The following is a 27539-nucleotide window of genomic DNA, read 5'->3' as shown; positions in this document are numbered from 1 at the left end:
AAATGGAATTAAAAAATCGCTTTTGCACGGGATTTTCATAATCAAGAACAGAATGCCATATTTCGATTTAAACGACAGTTTCACTCTAAATGAAACTACAAACACCAGTTGAAGAAAAAACCTGACGCTATGGAACTTTTCGAGTATATTTTCTCGATTTCAGTGAGTGAAGATCTATAATAAACAGTATAAATAAAACCTGTGCAGCTTTTTGGTCACAGTTACTCGTGTTATTCAGCCGTTGATCGAAACGCGCGGCGGGAGTAGAAGCGCCAGATTTGAAAATTCAAATATCGAACGTTACGATCACGTGACGTTGAATAAGCTCGTTTCCAGCGCATAGCTTACGTGTATGATTATTCGTTACGTATGTAAATAGTACGAGTTTTCAAAGTCTTCATCCGGCGCCTGCGCTGAAAGACGGATCTGCTAGAATAGGATGGGTGGTGGTTGTTGGATGTTTAGAACCTAAATCGGCGTCGAGTCTTGGAGACAACTAGACGCAAATCGAATTTCGAGAGGTGGACCGGTTCGACCGTCGGTTCTCTGCTTGGCAAATTGAAAACATAAACACACGGTGCTCCAGTGTTTTCGAAAGTTTTTCCGATACAGTTTTTCACCTCTCTGAGTAGCCGTGTTTTTGGGAAAAGGAGGAAAAAGTAAAAGAAAACACACGCGTCACACGAAATCAAACGGAACCTGCTGCCGCGGTGAGTTTGTGTAAACGTGTATCGGATATAGTTACAGCCGCTTATCGTTACTCCGCATTAGAAAGGAATTTAAATCGCCACAAAGCGAGAAATAACAAAGAATTATAATTCCAAGTATATATGTATATATGTTAACAATTAAGGTGAATTGCGGATATAAATTTAATATCTTCGTTTGGTTCATTCTTTTAATGTGGTTTATACAGGCACAACGTATAGGTACATGTTTAATAGCATAAATAAATGCGCTATAATATGCCAAATGGAAAGAAAGAAATATCTGGGATCTCGTTATGAGAGAATCCACGCTATTACGTAGTTCTTATAGAGTCAACAGACGCGTTCCGCAATTGGAGTCCTTGAAAATACCTATGTAACGGACTCTTTTTATATTACATGCATGAATGTTGAAAATTTTTTAAAGATACAGTCGTATAGGTATAGTACCACTCTCGTCAATAAGACATCAGCGTTCACAGAACTGCCGTCAGTTCTCTCGCGAACTTCGTATAACTGTTTTGAGATTCGTTTGTTGATATTTATACCGCCTAACTAAATCACGTATATTTCCTGCAAGCGATTAGAAAATATGCATGTGGAGTGACAGTGGGAATTATCAAACATCGTCAAGTTAGGTAAACAATTTGAAACGGCTTAGTGAAATTTTTCCTTTCTCGTTGAAATAAAAACGAATCTTCGAATACGTTCGTTAGTTTTTTTTTTTTTTTGTCTTTTTTTTATGGTGCCACTCGAAAAATTTGTGACAAACATTGAGAAAAAAAAAATTGTTGCAAAACTTGAAGGAGGTAGGAAAATATTTAATGCTCGCTACCAATTACTGTAATATTTCTGATTTGTTTTCATGCGTACAGCTTTTAAATATTTTTGCCACATCCTCCATACTTTTTTGTTCAACATTTATCACAAAGTTTTTGAGTTGCACCGTAAAAATTAAAAAAAATAAAAAAGTTAAAAAATTAACCACACCAATATTCATACGTGTATAATATGTTACGAGTGCAGAGAAAATCCTTGTATTGTTTACAATTGAGTTACTATTATTGTTACTAGTCAAAATATATAACGTACTGTTTTATTATCTGTGTAAAAAAATTTTGCACGCTCCGTGAAATCAATTATATTCCAAAGTTGTACATCCGGATACATTTTTTCTTCTCTATTTCTTGTTCACGTATAGCGAATAGTGATGTCACGTTTAACGATGAAACCTGTTGCACCTCCTTGCAATGAAACACAAAAAAGTATGGGAATAAAATCAAATGAACTTAGGTGATTTTTTTTTTATCAACTCCCTGAATTCTTCGTTCCGTAATTTGAATTTGAAATAAGCTTTATTTGGAACAAGTGAAGGGGACTAGAATTTAATAAGATAAGGATTAAAAAATACTGTAAGTGCAATTTTTAATTCTCTTCAATTATTAGGCGTATAAATTTTTTTGCTTCGTCTTCGATATAATGTATTCAGTATTTTCATGAATATTTATACATTATAAATGTTACACAGCGGCTACAGTTCAGCTTTATACATACTTATACTGATAATATTCACCGTTCTAAATTACTCAAGTGATGAAAGAAAGTAACAATTTTTTGGCTTTACAAAAAGGCGTAACATGTGTGAATTATGCAGGAGCCGCGTGAAAAGTTAACAATGCGTCAAAACGGCCTTTTAATAACCACGGTTCTGTAAAAAAATATCTTATTTCAGCTACATGGGATATTTTTGATAAATATTAAGTTTTCGATTATGCTGAATCAAAAAATGACTTCCATTTCCCGCCGTCACGTACAGCATTCTTGCAAAATACAAGGTGTTTGCATACAAAAAAAAAAAAAGAAGCATAACAATAATGAAAAAACCACCATTTTATTACATCGAACCAAACAATATTTCTTATAAAATTGAACAAACAATTTCTTTACGAAATGTATTTAATATTCCTCGTTCATTCTTTTCGCCTATGAAACCTTTTCCTCCTCTCTCTGATACATCTCCGAACGAGCTTCCGTTTTTCATTTTCTCTTTCCCTGCTACTATTTACTCTCAAATCTCACTCTAATTCATATTAAATAACAATAAGAAATTACTATTGCATAGGATTTTTAGAATTAAGAATAACAATACCAGATTACAATTCAAACGATAGTTTCAATCTAAATAAAACTACAAACGCGAGTTGAAAAAAAAACCTGACGTGATGAAACTTGTTAAGTATATTTCCCGGTTTCAGTGATTGAAAATCTATAAGAAACGGTATAAAAAAAACCTGTGCAACTTTTTGATTGCACACCTGTGGTATATAATCTCACATCTGTTTCTCCCATCTATTATTATTATGATTAATATTATTATTATTATTGTTGTTGTTATTATTATTATTATTATTATAGGCAAGGTGTTACGCAGGCTCGTTAAAGTCGCCGCTCTAATTCAAGCATAGTGTAGTATCGTATCGAAATTTTGAGCACAGACATATTTTGGGACTGGAATTACGGCGAGCTGTGACGACTGATTGTCAGCTAAAAAAAAACGTCATAGACACAATGTCCATTGCGGTGAACGGAAAGGCCAATCTGGTCGAGAGCATTGGCCGCCGAAATGCGATCCCCGTCATTCATGCGAGAGGAACTCACTACGAGATCGGTTTCGACATAGTGAGTATAACACCTATAATCACACCTACCCACGTATAAACATATATATATATATATATATACATGTTTTCGATAAAACAAACGTGTTTGTAAATTTATTTATTTATTTATTTATTGAATTCAGAACGGGTAGTTACACAATGCAAGTTGATAGATAAATTTTAGCAAATTTATATATATGTAACGAAGATAAAAAATGTGATTTTTCAGTTTTTCTAAAACTGCTAATAATCTTTTCACAAAAAAGTTGTGTATTTGCTTATGTTAACAGGATTCATTGGTATTTGCATAATAGAAAATAAATTCTAAATCATCGTTGATGATTAACGATTGATGATGAACAGTGTTCAGATCACTGCACATCCAGTGAATAATAGATGTTGCGATTGAGATACGCAGATAATGATCAAACTCCTTTGAACTTCCAAGTTTTCAGTTAGGGATTATCGAGGAATTAAAATGGGTTGAATTCGTCTTGAAATGGATTCTTGGCAATCCGAAATCCATTGAAATTTGTATTCACAATAACTTTGTTACGCCTGAATAGCGAGTCGCAGGCAACCAGATATACTTGGAACGTTTCGGGAAGTTAAAACGCTGCAGATTGCGAATTTTGAAATCCTCAAATTAGAAGCTGAAAAAACTTTGCGTTCTGTGCTCAATTACGAAAATACATTTAAGCCCTCGCAATGAAATGTAAAAATAATTACATTTGAAGGACTCTTCGCCTTTGTATAAACTGCCTGCGTGTTTACTTCAGATAAGCAAATCATTATCATTTCATCGTACACAAGTTTTAAAAAAAATAATCATTTTTTTGTCGCGAATACTTTTACGGCGTTAAATAGGGTATGCATACATGCATAGGGATATTTATAATACATTGCGCGTAATCAGCTATGATAGCAAAGCGATAATCAGCTAATAGTTCTACGGCAATGTAGGTCAATGTGTAGCGCAAACTTACATTTTTGCTAAATACAATTTCTGTACAGTTGAATCGATGTAAGATCACAAATTTAGCTGGATTGAACGTGATAACTTCTGATCGTGCAGTTTGTTAATTTTTTTATTTCTAGTTATTCTTTTTTTTTTTTTTTTTACATAGTAATCTATTATCACGGTAACTAGTGTAATGCAAAAAGCTTATCAATTAATTATTGTTTCAAGATCAGCCTCGTGCGGTATAATATTCCCAGATAAATGACGCCGAGAAAATCAGTCACTGTTCAGGCCTAACCGGATGCTTGAAACTTGTTTTGGATTAGAATCTAAAAAAATCAAACAGTCGCAATACCAGACAAGAATTTCTCCAATCCATGTACAGTGGCCTTCAATATCTATTATTATGTGCTGCAAGTTACACTTCTATTTAGTATTCGCTCAAGTTTATACTTATGATAATCCGCACCTTTTGTCGAAGAATAGAATTGAAACGAGTAGATAAGGAAAGAAAAATACTGACAATGATACTTATGGCAGGAGGAGTATAATTACTCAATTCAATCTCATCGCCATATAAAGATCTGCATTCCCGAAAGGGAGTTGGAACGTTTCTCACATTTATTCGAGGACGAGTATAATATTGCAATAATTAAGCAATCCGCAATTGTAATTGAAAAATCTTTCCTTTGGCTATGTAATTATACGTACATGTAAGCTAACTAATCACAGTTGGTATTAAAAATATCCGCATTTATGCTGACGTGACTGTTATAATGATCATACGACCTTTACTAAGTCCATTTGCGTCGTAGAGCTCATGTTTTACATTTACACCATATCATAATCGGGAACGCTGTTGTTTTTCAGGGACGAACATTTGCGAGCCTGATTCAAAATTACGTTAGCAATTACAGCCCGTTGAATGAGTCCTATTTACCATTATACGAAACTGAAGCAGGACGCAGAGTATACGAGGATACGTTGGCCAGCGTTAAGGAACAATTTCCACAGTACGTGAGGGAAATTCAAGGGACTGCAGATGGAGCTAAAGTACCTTTTCACAAGGTAACAGCGCGGTCAACTAATTTCGCAAAGGAATTCACAACTAGTACTTATTCTTATGTAATATCCTTATTTACTACAGCTCTTCCTCATGCATCTCGATGAGATTCTGCCCGTCGCAGCGACTGGTACTCCTGAGAATACTAAACCGGTCGGCTGCTCGACTGTAATTTGCAACCAACCAGGCCAGGTAAGAAGACCAAGTCGTGTTCATCACTTCTCTGAAAATATCAAAATTCAATTTTTCAAGCTAGTTTCGTTGCGAAAGCTACTGCTAAAGTCTAACGCGCACTTTTAAATCGTCATTTGTTGTATTTAGGAAATATTGGGTCATACCGAAGATGCGTTAGACGAAACAGTGAATCATTGGTACCTTGTGTCGGCACACATTGTCGAGCCTGGTCTCAGAGAGGAGAAGTTTACGTCGCTCAGTTACGCCGGTTTTCTTCCTGGTTACACGATGGGCTTCAATCATCACGGTCTGGTGTACAGCATCAATACTCTGAGCGCCAACACACTGAGATCTGGGAAAACTCGTGAGTACACGAGTAGATCTCTTTATGAGATATTTGTGAATTTCTCTGTTGCAATTTATTTTCTTTTAACGTTGAATAATTCAACTTTTACACGCTACAGCCAGGTACTTCATCACTCGTTCTCTGCTCGGCGTTGAGAACTTTGTGCAAGCGCAACAAACACTGAGAAACGAGGGGTATGGAGCAGCGGAAGGATTTTCAGTCAACATGACATTTCTCACTCAGGAAGGAGACAGAATGTTTCACAATGCAGAAGTTGGCCCGGTAGAAATCGGAGCTTCTCAATCACAGCTTAGCATTCTGACTGCCAGTCCCGGGGAACAGTTTTATCACTGTAACAAGTAATTACGAGATGATTTTTTTTTACTTACAATTAGACAGATTCGATATACTCCCAAGATTTTAATTATGAAACTCGTTCTTCAACAGATACTTAAGACTACGTGTACCTGAAGTTGATGGTTTGATTATTAAAAGCAGTGAATGCAGAATGGCTGCAATTTCTCGTCATCCTTCACCCAAAAATCGTCAAGATGTGATTAATATTTTGGGAGATCAGACTGATAATGAGTTCAAAGTCTTCGAGTCCGGAAACGAGGATGGCATCACAACTATCGCTGTCGGTGAGTGCAACATATACAGTGAGTATCGAGTCCAAGGAGTTTGTAATCAATTATTTTTTTCTTCCTTTCATTATTTTCACCAGGTATATTTGACTGCATTGAGAAAACCTGGTCCGTCTATACTGACAATCCAAAAAGCAATGATCCGATATTGGTGGTACCGTTACAACTGAACAACAACAACAACACAATCAGTGTTTCAAAAAATCAACCATCTGACATTGGAATATAATAACTACAGTAGATAACATTATAGGAAATAAATTGTTCACGTGCTTTTACTTTGCCTCAAAATGCAGAATCCATTTAGATCATCTTAACTGGAGATGATAAGAGTTTATGTGACTAACATTATATCAGGTAATACTTATAGTTTAAATGTAAACTTTTATTTATTATTTGTGGAATTGTAAGATAGTTCAAGCTATGATGATGGCTTAAAAAAGATCGCGTATTATTCTTGCATCACATTCGCGATAACTACTGCGTGAATATGTAAACGTGCGATTAATTAGCATGTTAGATAAATTTGAATATTCAACAAGCGACAGGTAATATTTTTCTTTTTACACATCGCATTACTTGGCAATGAATATCGCCCAGTTGAATTTATGTGTATAATGAAATTTATAGCAATTCCTATTACAAACGAAATTCTATAATTGATTTATCAAACGTTTATCTTCACTCATTACCGATCCTTAATTTATGGCAAATTATATACAAGCAGCATCTTGAATATACTTTAAAAAGACTTTGAAAGACGTTACATATTTTTATAAGATCCGTTGTTATTTATTACTGAACATAACGACTGTTACCTAGCTATAAGATAACGAAAATAACAACAATAATTTTAGACATGATTAATAATACTTAATTTTTGTTTGTTCGATGGCTTAAACAATTACGTGATGATAATTCTGTTCGGGAAATTCTTTTGAAGTGACCCCTGTTAATTCGTCGTCTGTTTTGCGATTCCAGCGGGATTCAGAGCTGTAATTATTAGGTATGTGTTAAGCTTTTTCGTATATCGGCACTATTTTATTTTAACAAATACCATTCTCGAGAATTTTTACAAAAGAAAAAAAAACCGAATCTAACTGAAGCTAATTTTGGAGAGAGGAAAACCTGAGGTAAATTTTCAATAGTATTAATATACATTATAGAAATACTGATTTTGCAAATTATAATATTATATTTACGACACATAGATGATTATACATAATAATTTTTAAGACCCTAATAATATTGTGGGATAAAATACGAGTACGCGGGCATATTGCGTTTTCTTTATAAATTCACATATCTGTTAATTTTCCTTTCATTGATCTTATTTTTTTTATTTTTTTCTAATCAACGACAAAATGTTGGCACAACAACCTTCTGACGTTTGTTTGCTTCCATCCCAGAAAAGAATTCTTTGATATCCTCCTCGCGTACAATCTTCTTGTTCTCGGCAAACTTTTGAAGGTATTCTTTGAGTCTTTCCTTCATGTTGTTGAATTCTAACAAAGTATCGAGAAAAAAAGGAAAACAATTTTGTTTTATTATATTCCAAAAGAATCGGAAATTTGAATAAATTATTGTGTATTCGTGACCTCACCTTCAATGGCAGTTAATTGCTGAACATGACCGAGTGAGGCGAGTGCCTTCATTCCTCTTTCATACTGGGATTCAGTCTGGCTAGCTTTTCCAGCCTCTTCGTAAACCTGGACACTGTCCATCGGATCGAGCAAGAATTCGATACCGCTTTCTTCATACGTCTAACAAGCGTAAGTAAATATTAAACACATAGAACAATATAACGTTTCAAAAAGGCTGCGAAACTTTTAGAACATTTCACAGTAAAAGAGTATACCTTTTTGCAACTGTCGCAAGTGCACAAAGATGATCGCCAACCTTCTGCCCAAAAACAGGCACCTGTTGACGTTGATTGCGGTTCTAGCGGTATCTTACAACCTGCAGGAATGTTTTCGACATCTACAGTTTCGTCCTTTCCATTGGATGACTCCTTCTTCGCATCCCTATTCACTGTGATGATATCCTCAATAAATTAGCCTTTAAATTAAACTCTGGATAGCATTGAGTTATTTTTCAACTTAAAGTGAGATCTACCTGAGTACTTCGAAGCATATTTCCAAAGGAACGTGTGTTTCTGCATACACCCAGAGCAAATCAATTCGTCATAATCATCAGGAGGGGAAATATCTCCGCATCCAAGATGCTAAATGGTGAAAAGAAAAAAAAATTGTGAAAAACTGAAGTCTGTACAAACCCAAGACGGATTTGAAGGTAGATTAAAACTAGCAACAAAGAGAAATTGAACATGAACAGTGATATTGAAATCTCTTCTCGCGACATATTTCTAAAATTTTATGACTGTAAAGAAATTTCCGGCTGACGCGAGGCGGTTCATTTAAAGTCGTCTACTCTCTGACCTTGGAGTGATACCAATCCTCGCATACAACACACTGGAGCATTTCATCTCCGCTAGTATCCTCAGGGTCTGGATAAGGTCTGGCACAGGTACAATAAAAGCCATCAAAGTTTTGGTTGTATTGATTTTCTTCGTTAGTGTCGAGCTTGGTCTGAAAGAAATAGAAAATGAGCATGAAAATCGATTGGTACGCATTCAACCATGCCGTGTAAGAAAAGATTCCTCACCAGTTCCAAGCTACACTTTTTGTCACCAAATTTGGAATTTCCACAATCACAGCGAAAGTGGCGCTTGGTGTAAAGCTCAACCAGCTCGTGCCCCTCGTGGCATTGAAAACTACAGGCCAGACACACTCCGGCGGGATTTCCGTCACCGCGACAGGTCTTGCAGGCATAAAGTGCCTGCCGAATGTAGCCCTGGAAATTTGGGTTGGTGTATTTCAAGAGGAATACCTAGATCTTGACAGATTTGCATTAAGCATCGAAGAATATAAACAAGAAATTCGATTAGGATCCGAAAAATCTATGTAAGATTGTGTTGACGAAAAAAGAAAACTGTTTACTGTTTACATAAAATTGGTTGACATTTCTGCCATTAACGTGATATACATCTGCGTTAGGTGTTTGGCATCGTGAATACGTAATGCACAATATAGGATACGTTGAAACGGGGAGACAATTTACTTACGGCGAGTGGAAAAATATAGCTTTGAATGAAATTTATCTCGCGTTGTGAAATATCTTGGATATATTATACAATGAAAGAACCAAAGTCTGATGAGTGGTTGTCGAGGATGTGATGTAGAGAGGAAAGGTTAAAAGCTATTAACTCCGAGCTCAAAATGCGGCTGAATACCTTGTTATAGGTGCAATTTTTATCATCGGAAGCACCCAGCACCGCGTAGGCGTCTTCCTCTAGTTGATTTTCCTCTTGAAGAACATCGAGCATCGTGACAGAATTATCCTCCTCTAAAATATCAGCGCTTTTCTCGGCCATTTTTCGACTTCTTTGAACTGACTTTATTCCGCGTATTGGTATAATTGGTCACAATTATTTACCCTGGAGGCTAGTTAACGGTTTTCACAAATTTAAAAGTAATTTTCTCAATCTAGGTATATTTACCCTCAATTTATTTCACGAATAGTAACATATTATGAGAAATTTTCCGACAAATTCTACTCGCCCATACCTCTAAACGATGTGACTCTTCCCCTACGAAACACTCTGCAACTTTCGCGCTCAAATACACGCTAAAACAACAAGTTCAGCCCGCAAGGTGGCCACCTACGAGGTCCAATGACTTTTCGTAATTCTAACCTGTTGAAAAAATTATATTTTCTAAATTGTGAAGAAATTTAGGGAGATTCAATGACTACTGTTATTGCTAATCATATTTTTTATATGCTGCATCATCGTCGTTCGAGTTTCAAAGCTACTGCAAGATTTTTGATACTTGAATATTTACATCCTTCAATTCAGGCGGTCAGCCTGCTTTCAGCTTTGCGAAGCAATCATATTGCAAAGTTAATTGGAAGATATCGATGATTGGAAGCAATCAATCAGCAGTCGCGGGTATACTTTTTTCCCAATCGAAGTATGAATCTCTGCTCTTCCCTTGACGCCAAATACAGCAGAGTACAGCTCAGTTACCGACAGAGTACCGCTCAGTTACCTGCGGAGTACAACTCAGTAATTACACCAGGGACACCATTTCAGTTTTATAATTCGTAGACGCTGCTGCGCCAATCTACAGACAGTAGCGACCTCTGCATTGATGTCGTGGAAATCATAGGTCTAAACTCTTAAAACCGCACGAAAAGCGGCAAAGTTCAGGGTACAGGCTGGTTTCGGTGAGGAGAGGTAGAGGCCGTCCTGAGTTGGCCAGTATGCTTCCGACTCACGTCGAGTGAGGTCGGTGGTCCTGGCGCGGTATATTAGGGAATTTTTCGTTCTCATAAATTAAATATCATCAAGTGGCGTACACACGGAGTGGGTTGAAGGTCGTACGTCGTGGGAGAAGCGGGCGAATGCAAAGGTGCTCAACACCTTTACCTGTCTTAATACCGAGTAGAAAAAAGCACGAAGAGCCGAGGATCGACACGTCATCGTTTCCAGACAACATATCCCCATAATACATGATAGTTTTCGTCCGACTGGTCAACTGCGCGTCTGATAAACGTGAGTAGACACATCGTGCATGCATGAGCGGAACGTAGCTGCGTACATACACTGTATCTAAAGCTACACGCGCAGCTATAATTAGCAACAGTCGAGTTATCTTTTTCCCCACTTCGGGCGCACACAGCTGTGTACAAAATCGACACATATCCGAATGCATAGCATATATTTCGTTTCGGAGGCGCGGCCGCTGCACACCCACCCTTACAGCCAATCCGAGGCTGCTACGCGGGTTTCGGGTTATCTTATTGTTGGCCTGCGTCATGGCAGTTGCTTCACCTTAACTCGGTCGCCACGTTTTCGATCGGACGCAACTGATTGTGTGTAAGCAAGAGAGAGTGAGAGAGAGCACCTTAGCTTTTACGATTAGTTGCGATGCGCTGGCTTGAGCCTGCGTGCGTTCGTTCGTTGTTCAACTTTAGAAAGTAGTTTCCATGTGCCTACCCTCTTCACATCTTGCGATTCTTATTTGTTCAGCAACATCGTATTAAATTTTGTAACGTTATCGTAACGATTCATGCTGAGGAAAAACCGTGTTTCGCGCTTTTGAAATTGCCTGAAATAAATGAGAACACACTCATATTTCACGATCTTAGTTCCTTCAAAATCATTATAAAATTGAGAAAGAAAGGGATTTATTCGCTCAATATTACGTTACGATAACGTTACTAATTTTAACCTCGTTCAGCAACTACCTAGTTCTAAGTCTATAAATTAATTCTGACTATCTATGTTGGCAATGAACTAACAACCAACCAGCGATCCTCGTTTAATAGACTGTCTTTTTTTCTGAGGTTCGTTTCTGGTGTAATCACTGATCTTGCGCCCTCCCGCAAAACCTACTACTGAAAGATGATTCTTAATAAACACTGTTGCGCAATTGCTGTAGCTGTTGTGACGGGTGTCTTTTATTAGTTTTCTTGAATATTCCCAGCTCCAGTCTACGCGATACTCGGAACGGTGTATTAATTCCCGGTGCACTTTATGCCCCGAAACATTACCGTTGCAAAACTTCGTCGACTCACCGTTCATTCAAGAAATGCTAATTACACACGGTGTATGTGGATACATAGGTATTCATACCTGTACGAAACCAGACTTTCGCCGAACAGTCGAATGAAGATTATGTTGGCGCAGCATTTTATCCAGTCACGAGGCGGTTCTCATGTGGCAGCCAGGGCCGATCCAAACTCGTTATTTTTACATATTTTCACGCCGCCGACCCTGGGCAATTTTATACTTATGCATTCGGAGGCTAGAGATACTTGATCAGCTTTCACGCGTTCAAATTTTAAAACACATGCCTCTCAATATGTATGAAGCTCCGCGCTACACGGATTTTACGAGAACCCCGAAAGCTATTTATAGCTTTCATCACCTACTAGTTCTAAGTAGTTCCTTCTTTTGTCAACCGTGAATAGACGGAAGCGTTGACCTGTAGAAAAAAATCATAAAGTCTACAGGCGTGTTTAACGCGTTGTGTTCTGCTCATATTTAAATAAATCGGCGGTTCAATGCGCCGACAGAATTACGATCTCTTTCAATACATCCATGAGAGTATTGTCATCGTGTGTGTGCGTATGTATGTGTGCCAATCTGACCTCGTTATATTTCGTTCACGCATCGAAACAATTGAAAAGTGACAAGATTTCATCGTTAGTAGCGAAACGTTGAGAAAAAATCACTATTTTCTTATTTTTACAATGATTTTGAAGTAACGAATATTGAATAATATGAGTATATTTCGTTTTATTACTGTTTACTGAATTTCCAACAGACCCAAAATTTTGAAATAACGGTTTTTCCTCAGCATGAACCGTTACGATAACGTTACTAACTTCAACATGATAAGATTTCGTAAAATTGTAAATTTTTCCGGCTGCAAGTTTTTTGCTGTTTAAATTTATTATACTTTGATACGCGTGCGTGCGACAATACTTATATGTGATTATAGTATTTAGAAGAAAGTAAAGGTAATTGATTATTTTGCCTTGTTTGGCAATTCTTGTTAATATTCACTAGGCTGAAGTTAGTAACTTTAGCGTAACGCAACAACGGCAGGGGCGGGGGGTCACTATTTTGCAATTTTGTAGTGACTTTGAGGTGGCTAAGTTTTGACTTTTGCGTAAATTATTATAATTCACTGCACTTCAGATGTTCCTAAATTACGAAATAACGGATTTTCCGAAACCTGAATCATTGCAATAATGTTACCAACTCCAGCCTCATTAATATTCTGTAATGTTTATCCTTGTTGCAAACACTGCAACGATAAATTACAACATTATTATTGTCGAACGATCATACGTTCAATGGCAAACAATCGATAATAATATGCTGCTTACGTGTGTAACATAATACTGCAACCTATACTTTTGTATTCCCATTATTTAATTATTTGTACAATTGTTTCGAAGCTGCTATCATTAATTGTATGTATGCACATCACAGGCGTGTAATTGGTATCCATCTATCTTGGTCATACTTTCTTGTGTTCAATATTTAAAAAAAATACGACCAAAATTGTATTGAAATAAAAAATAAAATGAAAAACAAGCAAGAAGAAGTGAAAAAAACAAAGTTATCTTTATCTGTGCAGCAAGTATATCTAAGACGTTGTATACTTGACCACAACAAACAATGATATGAATGACTCACCGATGGTTATCGTTAAATTCATCAATTTACTAGTAACGTGATTCCTTTATAGATATTCGTTGATATAGATTAGGTAGCCTCTGATTCTCTTTCTTATTTTGTTGTTTCGATCACAGTGTGACCTAAATGTTGTTTCTGATGTTATCTGTTACTAGAATCCAAAGCTGTGTATCCTACAATTGTTCAAATGAACCGAGATAAACAATGTATAAGATTAAACGTAATAATGACACACTCCTTAATTATTGATCGCATAAAAATTGAATATGTATGAAATAAAGCAAATTAGTTAAAATAGTTATTATAATAGTACGACAGACACAATCGTGTTACTCCTGTCTTAATATCTGTCTGTAAAAATGCTCGAATTTGTCACATGATCAATATCAAATGCTATAATTGAGAGAGGGATTAGAAAGTTTGATAGGTGCGACTGTCTTATTAGCTTCCGCAGGTGGGTGTGTCTTGAAAATCTCACTGGCAGTTTAGAACGAGGCTGAATCTAGCGACCAAACGTTCTAATGTTCATTTTTGTGTAAAGAATATTTCGGGTCACCACATTTTTCCAAAATGGCGGCAAATTTTTGAAAAATTATAGGTATGATTTTTGACCGAAACAATTCAAAAAATCTGTTATACATCAAATATCGTAGGAGATGAGGTCCATGACTGGTTGATTTGACATGGAATGCCCTATTTATATCATATATTGATATAAATATCGTTGTTAACTGTTGGTTTTGTGTTCGGGACACATTTTCGTCTTCTAAATTTATAAAAAAAAGGAGGAAAACGAAATTTCAACATTGATAAACTTCTTTTTTCATTTCTCTCTCGATGTCTCGGTTTCTATTTGTTATTCCATTTCTTTGTCGTACGGCTTGAACTGCAGAAATGCGTAACCTTATAAAACTGGTGACTAGTCGTTGAATCACATATTGAATAGAAAAGTATCAACGCTTGAACTTTGCGATGTAAAAAATAGAATAAATTGTTTCCTGGATTTAGTTAACAATACCTGAGTCTTGTGACATTTAATCCGATTAAAAATGAAGAATTTTACATACTTGAATATATGCTTATTGATTTCATGATGCGAGCTTTTGATTAATCGTCATGAAGGTGTAATCTTATTACAAAGTATACGCCACCTTTCAGGTGAAAAGTTAACGTATGTAGAATCATTTTGATTAAAATGTTTGCTTCTGCAAACGAAATAGAATAAAATATATGTCAGAGCAAAATTCGTATCTGCTGTTCGAAATTTTGAAAATTGTTGACTTGAGGGAACAATGTACCGTATACAAGGCATTCGCATAACATTTTTTTTAATACACCTGCTTTCGTTATCAGACGTTACACGGATATTGCACAACTTGTAATATTCGATATTTTATCACTCAGGGCTTACGGGAAGACCGACAGGCTACCGTGCTTGCGACAATGTAAAATTTATATTCCTGTATCGATGAAGTATGCTGCGTATAATTAAGCAACTTCTGGGCTGAAAAAAAGAAAGGAAAAAAACAAACCGAGCAGCGTCAGCGACTTGAAATTTTTTATGTTAAAATTCCATGATGCAGTCCTCTACACGGTATGTAAATTAACGTGTGAATACGTCAGAATAAGAAAGAAAAAATATGGTGCGTAATTTCAATTTACAACAAGAATGAAGTTGGCGATGTTAATGTATCGAAACTTCAGCGGAGGAGCGGACAAAAAATCATTATCGTCCAATTTCCGAATGACTTTTGCAAAGGAGTTGATTTTTAGAAATATATTAGTATTTTGTTTACCATGATTTACTAAGTTTCAGACAATCCTGAATGTGCGAAATAACGATCTTTCGTTATTAACTTTATCCTCACAATTTACACACAGGTATACATTTATATATATACGTATATAGTGTCGATATTTTCTATTTTTTTTTTTTTTTTTTTAAACTTGTTTGTTCAAAGACCTTTACCTACATTGAGGTAAATAATGAATAATTAAATAAGTAGCAGTGTTGTATGTCCAAAGTAGATTTACCTCGTAAAGATCTTGAATATTAATTTCAAGGTACTCTCATATAATTTTCGCTCAGTGATTAGTTTATTATACTGAAATTTGCGTATTCGTATAATCGATAGGTCATCTTGTTTCTTTTGTGAAAGAACATTTTTCAATTTTTCTGCGTTGTTCAAAGATCTTTTGCACCCGAGTTTAGTAAAAACTTTTTTCTACGCAGTTTTATTACACAGATGTTTTCTAATTGGCAAACAGGAACGACAGTACGATTTTTTTTACCCCTTATCCCTCCCCCCGTTGGTGTACTTTGATCAACGCTAGATAACGAATGATGGATATCGTTGCTTAATCTTTTGCTTTATTATATCACGGTTCAAAATGCAAAATAATAAATGTTTTTTAAATTGCCATCTGAAAATTTTATTTCAGTTTTTTATTTCTTCTTGCCAACTAGACGATACATTCAATGCTGATTTACTTTGTTTACACATTTCAAGGACCTTGTTATTTTCTCCAATGTTATCATCAATTATTTTAGATGTATGTTTACGCAGCTTCGTTATCGTCGTCGTGCAATTCCGTATTACAAATATCGAGATATTTGAATTGTCGCTTGAACTTGTATCAATAAAAGATTCATTTTATCAAATTCAAATTTACATTTTTATATAATGCCGTTGGAATTTGATATTTAGACTTTGGACCATACGTCGTTGAGCTCGTCCGTCTGGTACTTGGCAAACCAAAGTCCAAATACTACGCACACATGCACGTATACCTATCATACAGTATACGTTACAAGCTATCGCAATCATTTGGCAGACAATCGGGTGTTTTTTTCTTTTTGTTTTTGTTTTTTTTAACGAAAGATGACTATATCATTCTGCCTGCATAGACTACAATGTATTTACACTTAGATTGCACAAGCGACAGAAAAATGATAAATCATGCATCTTTTATTGATTGCAACTCAATCTCGTTGATTCGGTTGCCACACATATTATCTTTTTTTTTTTTTTACGCTACCGTGGTACAAGATGTAATAAACGTTACACGTCAGTACTTACTTGATAATTTATGTTAAAGAAAGCGAGCGTCTGGTACCAGATGTAATTTTGGACGCTTATATCGACAATCATATCTTATCTACTAACAAGACAAACGATAATGGTAATACTACGTATTGAATCGTATGTCTACGGACTAATGAAAAGTCATATTTGCATCTCATTCACTCGTCATGCGTGGCACATTTAGATAATGTAGTAACACGTTCCGTAACTACTACACGTGGTATGAGTGATTTCTTATCCGGTTCAAGGCTCTTGTTCTCCTTCCTCGTTTGATTGATTCATTTCTTTCTTTTTTTCTTTCTTTCTTTGATTCTTTTCTTCTTTTTTTTTTCGATTTTTATAGCAAATTCTACACATATATCAGCTTTCTTCATTTGTTCATTCATTCGTTCGTTCGTTCATTCATTTTTATATGATTACGGCAGTGAAAAAACAGTTACAAACTACTGAAATTACTACGTGCACAGCTAAAACTTGCCTGTTTCGGTAATAAAATTTCCACTATAATACGTACGATCGATCATTAGATATTCATTAGATATCAGTTGTATACTTTGGACTTTGTACTATTGTGCAACATTATATGGTTTTAAATTACCTATCATGTACATATAGTAATAATAATAGTCAACAAATGATAGGTAATACCACATTAAGTGCGGTGGCAATGAACGATCGATCGATTGTGTTTTGCATAAATTCTCAACTATGTTGAAACTGATTCATGAATTTTCTCTGTATAAGGTTTAATAAAGACACAGTCTATTTCAAAGTCATTGAATACCACTTCTATACGCACATTTATTTATTTATTTATTATTGTTTCAACAGAACTATGTTCATTTGTATATTTGTATATTATCTTCTACAGAATTTATTACACGTGCTTGTGTAAATTTGTTTCGATGTAATAAGCATATTTATAAGGAAAGAAAATGTTTACGCGATGAAAGAATTTCTATTTTCAAAAGGAAATTATAATACATTTCATTTATTTTTCTTAGAGATTAATTCCTCTTTTAGTTTCTCCTTTATCATAATACCTTTCTATTTTGTCTCATTATCATATTTTAGTATTTCCTTTTTTAAATACTTTAAATATATATGTCGAAGAATGGCCAGATACAACGCTAAAAATTTGTGTTTTGCGTGTGTTATGCAAATTAGAAGTTTCATTTGTTAAGAATAAACTAGAAAACTCGGCACTTCGATTAACAAAACATTCAAAAGAGATTGAATATTCAATTTGAGAAAAACACGTCAATTCGATCAAAGATTCTCTTGTTTAAAGATCTTCGCTCCACTTTTTGTAACACCTCAACAAACCTTCGGAATACACTAAGAAAACAACTACAACTCCGTTCTTTCGTCATCGACATACATGTATAGAGGACACAGTTTCATTTTTTAATAATTTCATCGTCATCGCCAAAGAATTTTTGTATAAACTTGGTGTCGACGTCTCCGTAATTTCGGCCACGCACATATTTTGTGATTTCCCTTAAACCATGGTGTATATCATACAACTATGTCATCAATTCAGAAAGTTTTCACTGATAAGCACCGTGAACAAACAGGCATATGTCAATAGAATTATACAGATAGTAATACATCGGTGTATGTAGTATACGTGTAGCGAACAGCATAGCTTACCGCAGGGCGGCTTAGTTAGGTAAGTAAGTGTATTAAAAATGGCCATTGTATAATCTATATCGAACTACAGCCAAAAATATTCCACTTGTCACAGGTTTATAAACTCAATTTTTCATGCGATCCTCTTTCGACCTTTGTATTATACTCGTTGCACCCGACGAATCGTCAGCGCATTGTCAACAAGTAATTGCGTCTTATTTTATTACTCGGTTTATTTTTGTTTTTTCCGTCCATTAAAGTGAGTGAGAATCCAAGAGCAAATGTTTATGCGTACTACGACGATTTAACCATAAAATTATGAGGATGGAACTTTTTTTTTTTTTTTGTTCTCAAGTTTTCGGCATCGGAGTCGTGTGTGTTTGATTTAAAATTTATGTTTCCAATTCTTGTCTTCCCATTACGTCCAAAACATTACCAACGTTCTTTTCTGTTACACGTTGTACATTTTAGAAGATAATGACTATTATTAATTAAACATACAATGCTGCTGGGCTATACGTAGTGCAGTATCTGATAACGATGGCGATCGTAGTAGCAAAGTATGCATTACAGGCAAGGCTTGCAACTAACACCTCAAACTCACTACATACAAAGTCCAAGGCTAACAGTCAGTACGTTTTAGTCGTCAATTTATGTGTACACTATATTTTCTTGTATACAGTTTATAGTAATTGTGAATTGTAACAGTTTCGAATTGATTTGCTTGTTGCTGCCGCATAAATCAAATATATTTGCTTAATCATTGGCCATTTGTGCCAGTAGAATTAAAATAATCAAGGGGGGAAAAGGAAAAAAAAAAACGCAACCAGAATAGTTTGTGAGTTATAATATTGGAACAAACAAAGTTGACTTTTTCTATTGTACGGCATAAAACTCAATGTCTGGTTTAACGAAATCATCGATGATCGACTCGATTAAGGCTGCAATTAGTAAATAAATTTTTTGTTTATTACATAATATTTATAAACAATTTTAAGGCTTTTATAAATGGCCATGAATGTCAGTTGATGCGAATATTAGATATGATATTGTAGCATTGAATTACGTAGTTGGATATGCGTATTTCTTCGTCTGGCTTTGTCAATTTAATTTATGATCTAGGTCGTTACAATAAGTTTTAATTGTATGCTGCTATACAAATGAAACGCTGCTACAACTTATACATTCAAGGAAGTGAGGTCGATGTTATATTTTCAACCTTTATCTTTTTGCATTTCAGATTTTGTTTTCTACTGAGGTTACACCAGCATGGCGGAAGCTCATTCGGCCGTTGCGTTCAGCTTTTCCATCACTCACGAGGGATGGGACGTTAATTTTGACAGAGAAGTCTTGCACTTGGTATGGCAATCGGGTATCAGGTCTTGGAAGAAACGATTCTTCAGATTCAAGGTACGCGTATACTTTAAATATACCAAATTATTGTTTATAAGAAAATATTCTTTTATCTCGCTATAACGCTACGCATATTATTTTACAGAACAATATAAAAACTGGAGTATATCCAGCATCGCTACATAGTCTTTGGCTAACCGCTGCTTTAGTCACAGCAATTCATTTTGTCGGATATAAAGTACCTTTCGACCTCGTCGGCAAAGTTGCGCCATACTTACCAGGGTGAGATTTTAATATTTTAAAATAGAGCGGATAGAAAACATGGAAAATTTATTATGTCTATCATATTACGACTGATTTTGATTTTCTTTTTCAATATTCGCAGGTCTTCCATAACTGCTCATCTAGCCGGATCTTTTCTCGTGGCTGTTTTACTATGGTTGTTCGTCATCTACAGTATTCGATACACTCTTAAATTATTGCTAATGTACAAAGGATGGATGTACGAAGCTCGCGGTAAAGGTAGCAGCATTTCCTCGGTTACAAAATTTTGGCTCGCCGCTGTTAAACTTTTGTCAGGATGGAGTACACCCATGTTGTACAGCTTCCAAGGATCTTTACCGAGGCTTCCATTGCCGTCTGTCGAGGACACAATCCAAAGGGTGATTTACCAACAAAAGAAATGAATAATTTTCATCAATTTCTAATGAATTTTACATCAAATATCATTGAAACTCTAACACTTGATTGTATGATTCCATTTTGTTAATACAGTACTTGAGAAGCGTCAGACCACTTTTGGATGATGAAAATTATGCAAGAATGGAACGCCATGCCAACGAATTCAAAGATGGTATCGGCGTTAAGCTTCAACGTTATTTATTACTCAAGTCATGGTGGTCTACTAATTACGTTTCTGATTGGTGGGAGGAATATGTTTATTTGAGAGGAAGATCTCCCTTGATGGTCAACTCTAACTTTTACGGAATCGATGCTTTACTCATGCATCCGAGCAAGATTCAAGCATCTCGCGCAGCAACAATTATTCACTCTTGTTTACAGTATCGCAGACTTATCGAAAGACAGGAACTTGAACCGGTTAGTAAGATGTGAAGATTAATTGGATAAAAGAATTTTAAATCTCAAATTCCGTGGAAAAAGCAGTGCCGGAAAAGTAAAGCTTGCATCTCACTGCAATGGAACGTTAAACTATGACAACTATGTTTTTATAATTTCAGATCCTCGTTCAAGGTTTAGTTCCTTTGTGCTCTTGGCAATACGAGAGAATATTCAACACAACTAGAATCCCTGGTATCGAAACTGACAAGCTAGTACATGTTCAAGATTCGAAACACATAGTCGTTTATCATAAAGGAAGATATTACAAAGTTTTGATCTATTATAAGAACAGAATCTTACAGCCTTGTGAAATCGAAAGGTCAATACAAAGTCTATTCAGAAAGTTTTATCATGCTATCGCACTGAGTATTATTTCAAAAACTGTTAGGCCGAAAATTTATATTACAATATTTGCGTGTTTATCATTTCAAAATGACTTTCAGGCAAATGCAGGAAATACTCGACGATACTTCGACACCGTGCGCAGGTGAGGAGAAACTAGCAGCGCTTACCGCCGGAGAAAGAACAACCTGGGCTCGAACCCGAGCAGATAATTTTAGCAAAGGCGTGAATCGATTCAGCTTAGACACCATTGAAAAGGCAGCTTTTGTTGTAACTTTAGACAGTATTCCGTACGAATTTGATCCGGTAGGTAAACATTTAGCCTGACAATTCTTTCAATTATGTCGCGTATACTAAGTTTGATTTTTTATTCAACTATTGGAACAAAATGGTTTTATACGAATATGGAACGGAATAATTTCAGCAATTTGTATTCTGTCCAGGCTCATCCGGAGAAATTAGACAATTATGGCAGAATCTTGTTACATGGAAAGGGACATGATCGATGGTTCGACAAATCGTTCACGCTTTGTATAGGAAGTAACGGCAGGGTAAGGTTTTAAGAAAATTATCATTTTTGCGAACGAAAATTCGTTCGTACATACAAATTTTTTCATATTTAAAATTTCGTTATATTTACAGATCGGTTTTAATGCCGAGCACTCGTGGTGAGTAAAAAATTTTGTTCTTTTTTTTCTACGGCAGATTAAAAACTACTCTTCACGTTTCATGCGTATCAAGAAAATCTAGTCGAGTTGAATTAAATTTCAGCAATAAAAGAAGATCAAAATTTAGTCAAATTGTTGCAGTATTTGATACATACGTATATTCATTTGAATTGAAATTTCCGAAAGATAATTCAATATTTAAATTATCCGTCAATGCTAACTAATTTTAATTAATTTTTAAGAGTGTGCAATAATATTTTTTTTACAAAAGTTTGCAGTGCTAATTAAAAAGCTCTACCAAGTACATAAAATGAGAAGGGAAAAAAACAAAGATTTTTCCAAAATTTTGAACAGGATTCAAAGAAAATTAAGATGAAATACCAAAATTTTGATCACATTCTGAAACAAAAATCAACTAAAACAAAACAAAAAATATTTTTCAACTCATCTTGTAGTATTATAATTTTTTGTCACACATTTGTGACGATGACGATCCGACATGTAATGATAAGTCATGAGCAGGGCAGATGCGGCTGTGATGTCACACTTGTGGGAGTTTGTCATATCGGAAGAAACCATGAATATAGAGTAAGAAAATTAAACTGCGATTCGGCAGATTCTAAATTACGTATACATACTATCTGTATATACATATATGTATATATATGCCTGGAATGCTTGGTTGTGCTTTTTTTCCATATTTGTTTTATTACTTTTCCTGATAATATAACTTCAAATTCGTGTAATATGTAAAATGAAGAATGTTAACGGGATACAGAATTTTTACCTTTAGTGAGACATGTTTTTTCAGAAAATTGAAAGATTATTTTTTTTTTTTTTTTTTTTTTACAAACAAAATTTTAATCTTGTACAGTTAACTACGTTGTGAATTTAATCTTCGTCAGGTGAAAAGTTATTTCTATCTCTGGTTTTAATATCAAAATGTGCAATTTTTTTATCCCCTTAACATTCTTTGAATTTCTTGTTTTTTTTTTTTTTCTTCATGTATTTATTATTATTTACAGCTAATCTGCATTTAATTTTAGCTGTCTGATCATTTTTCATCATTAAATGATGAATTTGGCTGAGAATACTAAATTAAATACGGCGGCTTTAACTTTAGATACTTGTGTTAATAAATTGTAAAAAAAAAAAAAAATAAGAAAACACTCAAAAACAGAGAAAGTAGCGGTTTGGGTTTAACTTTTGAAAAAAAAAAAAAAAACAATTCTTTTCTATCTTCTGGTTACCAGGGCCGATGCTCCCGTGATGGGACACCTATGGGAATACTGTATTGCTACGGAAGCGGAGAATGGGTAATTGTTATTTAAAAACGAAGTTGCTCACACTTTTTAAATACAATGATAACTATAATAACAATGAAACTAACGCACCGATAATAATGTATTCTTGTTCGCACCCCGAGGTGGTGTTATTAGTTTAAAAATTTGGGGCACATACTTTATTACTTGTGAATTTAACTTGTGTTAATTTTTTTGTTTTGTCGTGCTTGCGTTCGACATAATAATACAAAGGGTAAGTCATTTTTAATGGCGTACCTATTTAAATGTTTCATCCAATGCCTTTGTGTTTTGTGTGTAAATATTAATAATATTCGTTCTCATGCTATCAGCTTAATCATTTCAAAGCTACACCAAATCATTAGTTTACTATTAAATTGTACCTGCTTGTTGAAAATTGCTAACAGCTTTGAAATGATTTTTCAATCAATTAATCATAACTAAAATAATGCAATCTCTCAACCCTTTGATTGCCGAAGCAGCAACAAGCATTATTACAATTCAATTTTCAATGAATTTCAATTTATGATGAAGTTTTTTTTTTGTGCTGCCCCCGAGTGGAATTAATAATGTCTTCTTTTTTAATCTAGTATTCGGTTCTAATTATTTACATTTCTCCAGTTTGGCATGTTTTTTTTTTGCATGGCTAGTGCAGCGTTGCGAATGTTTGAGTAGATTGAATCTAACTGAGTTAGAAATTAAACTATGAATGTGCACCAGAGAGATGAGGATTGCAAATAGTTTCATCTGCTTTGCATATTGCACGTCATCATTATCATCCTTAATTATATATGAAATAATACTTACATTTGTGGAGTAAAATTTTACAGGTAATATTTTGTTTTGTGCAATTTAATTTCAAGATTCTAAACGTGTGGACAAAGATTAATAATACAAAAATATCAGAGAAACACAATGTTACTGTGTAAACTTTTGGTCCATCATCCACGTATACCATTGATCAAATTCAATCGACAATACCGTTGCAACATTATATAATCATTTTATATGATCAAGTTTTATCATCAATTGAATTTGATGGTATGGTTGTAAATATTTCAAACAGCGACCGTTGCATCTGGTTTTCTTTCAACATTGCTTTCACATAATACAGATACGGAGAAGATGGACGTACAGTCGGAACTCCTGAATTTTGTCCAGCTCCGGTTCGTCTTCAATGGGACATGAGTCCGAAGTGTTTGGAAGCTATTGAAAACTCTTATTTGGTGAGGGATCGTGTCAAGTACTTGATTCGATGCTTAAATCGGTCCTTCTGTAAACCTTGTGTCTCTTGCAAACACACAAACACACTATAAAACATAAGTTATTAATTTCCAGGTTGCCGAGAAGCTGTTGAACGACGTAGAGTTGAGAATCTACATGCACAACGCTTATGGAAAAGGCTTCATGAAATTGTGTCGAGTATCTCCGGATGCTTATATACAAATGGCTCTTCAGTTAGCTTATTATAGAGATGCTGGTAAATTTAGTCTAACTTATGAAGCCTCAATGACGAGGCTATTCAGGGAAGGTAGAACCGAAACTGTTCGACCTTGTACCATCGAATCCGCAGCTTGGGTTAAATCTATGGAAGATAAATCTGCGACTGTAAGTTTTGCATACAAGTTAAAAAGTAATTTTTTTTTTTTTTTTGTTTATTTATTTATATTTCTATTGTTCAATGAAACTTGCGAGTTTCAAGAAAATATTTCTTTATATTTACGGCTGTAGGTTGAACAGAGATACAAATTGCTGGCTGCAGCTACCGCTCGTCATCAGTTGGGCTACCAGGACGCCATGTGCGGCAAGGGAATAGATCGTCACTTGTTCTGCCTGTATGTCGTATCTAAGTACCTGGAAGTCGATTCCCCATTCCTCAAGGTAATATGTTGCAAAATACGGTTGCCGAACGTCCTTTCACCTTTTGGAGTAAAAGTAATGACGCCTCATTTTATCCCAAAATGCATACACAGGAAGTCTTGAGCGAACCATGGAGACTCTCAACGTCGCAGACACCCCATGGACAAACTTCCAGATTAGATTTGAAGAAATATCCAAATTGTATATCTGCCGGTGGTGGATTTGGACCGGTAGCTGACGATGGATACGGCGTTTCTTACATAATTGCCGGAGAGGATTTTCTCTTCTTTCATATTTCGAGCAAGATCAGTTCGCCCGAAACGGTAAGTTCGATGAATATATTATTATCTACAAATACTATTAGACCAATTATAATTATTGACCGATTTTCTATACATTTTTTTTCTCTATTTCATTTCATATTCTTTCAGAACTCTGCAAGGTTTGCAGTAGCGATAGAAACAGCGCTTTCTGATATGAAGAATCTGTTCACCGAGTATAAAAAATTACAACAACATAAAAACGGATCGGCGTAACACGGTGATATTAATTACTGCAAGCTCTTTTTTTCTACTTTTTTTTCCCCTTTTTTTTCATAGTTATTTTTTTCTCTGCTGACTTTACATCAGAACAACACTGTTGATATCGAACAAGTTGAACATTCTTCGAATCGATAGTAAACTGAAGGAGAATAGAAATTAACCAATTACGTTGATTGATGTAAATACATTTATGTTGTTATACACATGTACGTATTTTTTATCAATGCAAAACAAGCTGTTTTCTTTGTAGGTAGGAAAATATTAAAAAAAAAGATCAACATAGACTGGAAAGTTTTTTTTTTTTTTTGTTTATTTCCGTCATTGTCTATTAGGCGTGAATCTTAAGTTGCACAATTTGTTAAACGTTTGAATTCGCCTCACTTATGTCATTATTGAAATATTGACAGTAAGTCTTTATCATTTGAACAATCGTTATGTAAGCGTATACTATATGTCATGGTAATGAATTCGATGTTATGCATATATAAAAACCAAATGCAAGAATATCAAAGTTGAGAATAAGAAAAAAAAAAAAACGAAAAAAATTAACATCAAAAATGATAGAAGATAAGTTTTACTTGTAAATATATATATTGTAAAACAGTTTTAGGGTATTATTATACCACACATTGTATTCATTATTATAATAGTATTTTACACACAATGACCTCTCTCTCTCTCTTATTATCTTGCTTTTTTTTTTTTTCCTTGTACATTAAACATTAATTAATCGTTATTCGTATACGAATCAAAGTACGATGACGAATTCATATCACAGACAGGTTTTGTTTTAAAAATATTTTATCAAATGCAAAGTAATTGAATAACTGGTTATATAGTAGTTGTTTTTTTACACTTGTTGGTTTTTTTTTTCTGTGGCATTCTTGTTTTCAAGTTTTTCGAAAAGAGTTACTATATCAATTATACACTGACATAATTGTAAAAAAAAAAATGTAATCTTTTTTATCCGGGGTTACGAATTCCTCGTAAATTATCTTTAGATCACAAACTCCATCCACTTGTCTTATCCATATCTTCGTTATACGTATATAATTTCCTTACTTTTATCAAACACCTATGTTATCGTGTGAAGAACATTGAAAATCGATTCATCTCTCTTTTATAAACAACTCTGCTTACTAGAGGGACTTCGTAGATACTTATGTGTATGCGTTTCTAGTGACCTGCCTTGTATGTACAAAAAAAAAATAACAAAATCACGCAAAATTTGTTGATAATTGTATTAATACGGGAAAGGAAATTGTTATAGAACAGTCAATCAATATTACAATATACGCAACCTATCAATGCAAAATAACTGATCTAAAAAAAAAAAAAATAGTAAACATTTTTTATATTTAAATTTATATATATATATATATATAATTTTATAAATGGGAATTTATTGTCAATAATCTATGTCTTACAGTTAATAGTATACCTATATATTTAGTGGTATTGGTGCTCACAAACAAAACAGTGTACTGTATCATGTGGTGTGGATTTCTTATTTTATTACATGATGTTCTTTTCTTATTTTTTTTTTCTCCTTTTTTGCGGATATGCAGTGGAAATAATTAAATATTTTAATTACTCAATTAAACACAACGTGTCATTTGTCAATGGTGGTTGAATGATAAACTTATTCAATTTTTGTTACCGATATTTTCATTTGACAAACTAATTGTGAAATTCAAATCCCTGATTAATGTAAATTTAAATATAATGATAATAACAATAAAAAAAAAAAACATAAAAAAATAACATACACCAATGTTTCAAACAGAACTGCTTTCCTTTCTTTCTTC

The 27539-nt window shown here is 34.6% G+C and overlaps 3 protein-coding genes across 10 annotated transcripts; 2 read left to right on the top strand and 1 right to left on the bottom strand.

Moving 5' to 3' along the window:
• The first annotated feature begins 449 nt into the window (after positions 1–449).
• Positions 450–7635, top strand: LOC124176081. Of its 4 annotated transcripts, none has more exons than XM_046556921.1 (9): positions 450–710; positions 2830–2938; positions 3123–3386; positions 5199–5396; positions 5476–5583; positions 5713–5929; positions 6030–6270; positions 6359–6552; positions 6636–7635. In XM_046556921.1, the coding sequence occupies exons 3-9, from the start codon at positions 3276–3278 to the stop codon at positions 6782–6784; spliced, it is 1218 nt and encodes a 405-aa protein (XP_046412877.1). In that variant the 5' UTR covers positions 450–710; positions 2830–2938; positions 3123–3275; the 3' UTR covers positions 6785–7635. The 4 variants fall into 4 exon arrangements, with proteins under 4 accessions (XP_046412877.1, XP_046412876.1, XP_046412874.1 ...); XM_046556920.1 differs by having other exon boundaries at positions 2830–2985; XM_046556918.1 differs by lacking the exon at positions 2830–2938.
• LOC124176086 (putative E3 ubiquitin-protein ligase UBR7) lies at positions 7126–12325 on the bottom strand. 3 transcript variants are annotated; one of them, XM_046556927.1, is made up of 8 exons: positions 9848–10277; positions 9220–9408; positions 8994–9143; positions 8671–8779; positions 8414–8586; positions 8159–8318; positions 7936–8060; positions 7126–7548 (listed from the first exon to the last, which is right to left on the bottom strand). In XM_046556927.1, the coding sequence occupies exons 1-8, from the start codon at positions 9986–9988 to the stop codon at positions 7543–7545; spliced, it is 1053 nt and encodes a 350-aa protein (XP_046412883.1). In that variant the 5' UTR covers positions 9989–10277; the 3' UTR covers positions 7126–7542. The 3 variants fall into 3 exon arrangements, with proteins under 3 accessions (XP_046412883.1, XP_046412884.1, XP_046412882.1); XM_046556928.1 differs by lacking the exon at positions 9848–10277 and adding an exon at positions 12254–12325 and having other exon boundaries at positions 7497–8060; XM_046556926.1 differs by having other exon boundaries at positions 7497–8060; positions 9848–10281.
• LOC124176069 (carnitine O-palmitoyltransferase 1, liver isoform) lies at positions 10842–26252 on the top strand. Of its 3 annotated transcripts, XM_046556889.1 has the most exons (16): positions 10842–11170; positions 19787–19956; positions 20045–20181; positions 20285–20561; positions 20674–20997; positions 21138–21337; positions 21462–21666; positions 21804–21911; positions 22003–22028; positions 22551–22616; positions 23282–23344; positions 24444–24555; positions 24668–24937; positions 25061–25210; positions 25303–25512; positions 25621–26252. In XM_046556889.1, the coding sequence occupies exons 2-16, from the start codon at positions 19816–19818 to the stop codon at positions 25723–25725; spliced, it is 2394 nt and encodes a 797-aa protein (XP_046412845.1). In that variant the 5' UTR covers positions 10842–11170; positions 19787–19815; the 3' UTR covers positions 25726–26252. The 3 variants fall into 3 exon arrangements, with proteins under 3 accessions (XP_046412845.1, XP_046412847.1, XP_046412846.1); XM_046556891.1 differs by lacking the exon at positions 22551–22616; XM_046556890.1 differs by lacking the exon at positions 23282–23344.
• Positions 26253–27539: the final 1287 nt, after the last annotated feature.

This window comes from Neodiprion fabricii, chromosome 2 (genome assembly GCF_021155785.1).
Source record: "Neodiprion fabricii isolate iyNeoFabr1 chromosome 2, iyNeoFabr1.1, whole genome shotgun sequence".
NCBI lineage: Eukaryota > Metazoa > Arthropoda > Insecta > Hymenoptera > Diprionidae > Neodiprion > Neodiprion fabricii.
This window is presented reverse-complemented; position numbering and strand designations above follow the sequence as displayed.

What these genes read in the sequence shown, in the direction of transcription:
- LOC124176081 (XM_046556918.1), top strand. Translation starts at nt 3,276, where the DNA reads ATGTCCATTGCGGTGAACGGAAAGGCCAATCTGGTCGAGAGCATTGGC. An exon ending in TTTGCAACCAACCAGGCCAG is followed by an intron (nt 5,584 to 5,712) that starts GTAAGAAGACCA and finishes TGTTGTATTTAG; the next exon opens with GAAATATTGGGTCATACCGA. An exon ending in ACTGAGATCTGGGAAAACTC is followed by an intron (nt 5,930 to 6,029) that starts GTGAGTACACGA and finishes TACACGCTACAG; the next exon opens with CCAGGTACTTCATCACTCGT.
- LOC124176086 (XM_046556926.1), bottom strand. Translation starts at nt 9,988, where the DNA reads ATGGCCGAGAAAAGCGCTGATATTTTAGAGGAGGATAATTCTGTCACG. An exon ending in AAAAGTGTAGCTTGGAACTG is followed by an intron (nt 9,144 to 9,219) that starts GTGAGGAATCTT and finishes TATTTCTTTCAG; the next exon opens with ACCAAGCTCGACACTAACGA. An exon ending in ATATGCTTCGAAGTACTCAG is followed by an intron (nt 8,587 to 8,670) that starts GTAGATCTCACT and finishes ATATCATCACAG; the next exon opens with TGAATAGGGATGCGAAGAAG.
- LOC124176069 (XM_046556889.1), top strand. Translation starts at nt 19,816, where the DNA reads ATGGCGGAAGCTCATTCGGCCGTTGCGTTCAGCTTTTCCATCACTCAC. An exon ending in TTCCGTACGAATTTGATCCG is followed by an intron (nt 21,667 to 21,803) that starts GTAGGTAAACAT and finishes TATTCTGTCCAG; the next exon opens with GCTCATCCGGAGAAATTAGA. An exon ending in TCGATTCCCCATTCCTCAAG is followed by an intron (nt 25,211 to 25,302) that starts GTAATATGTTGC and finishes ATGCATACACAG; the next exon opens with GAAGTCTTGAGCGAACCATG.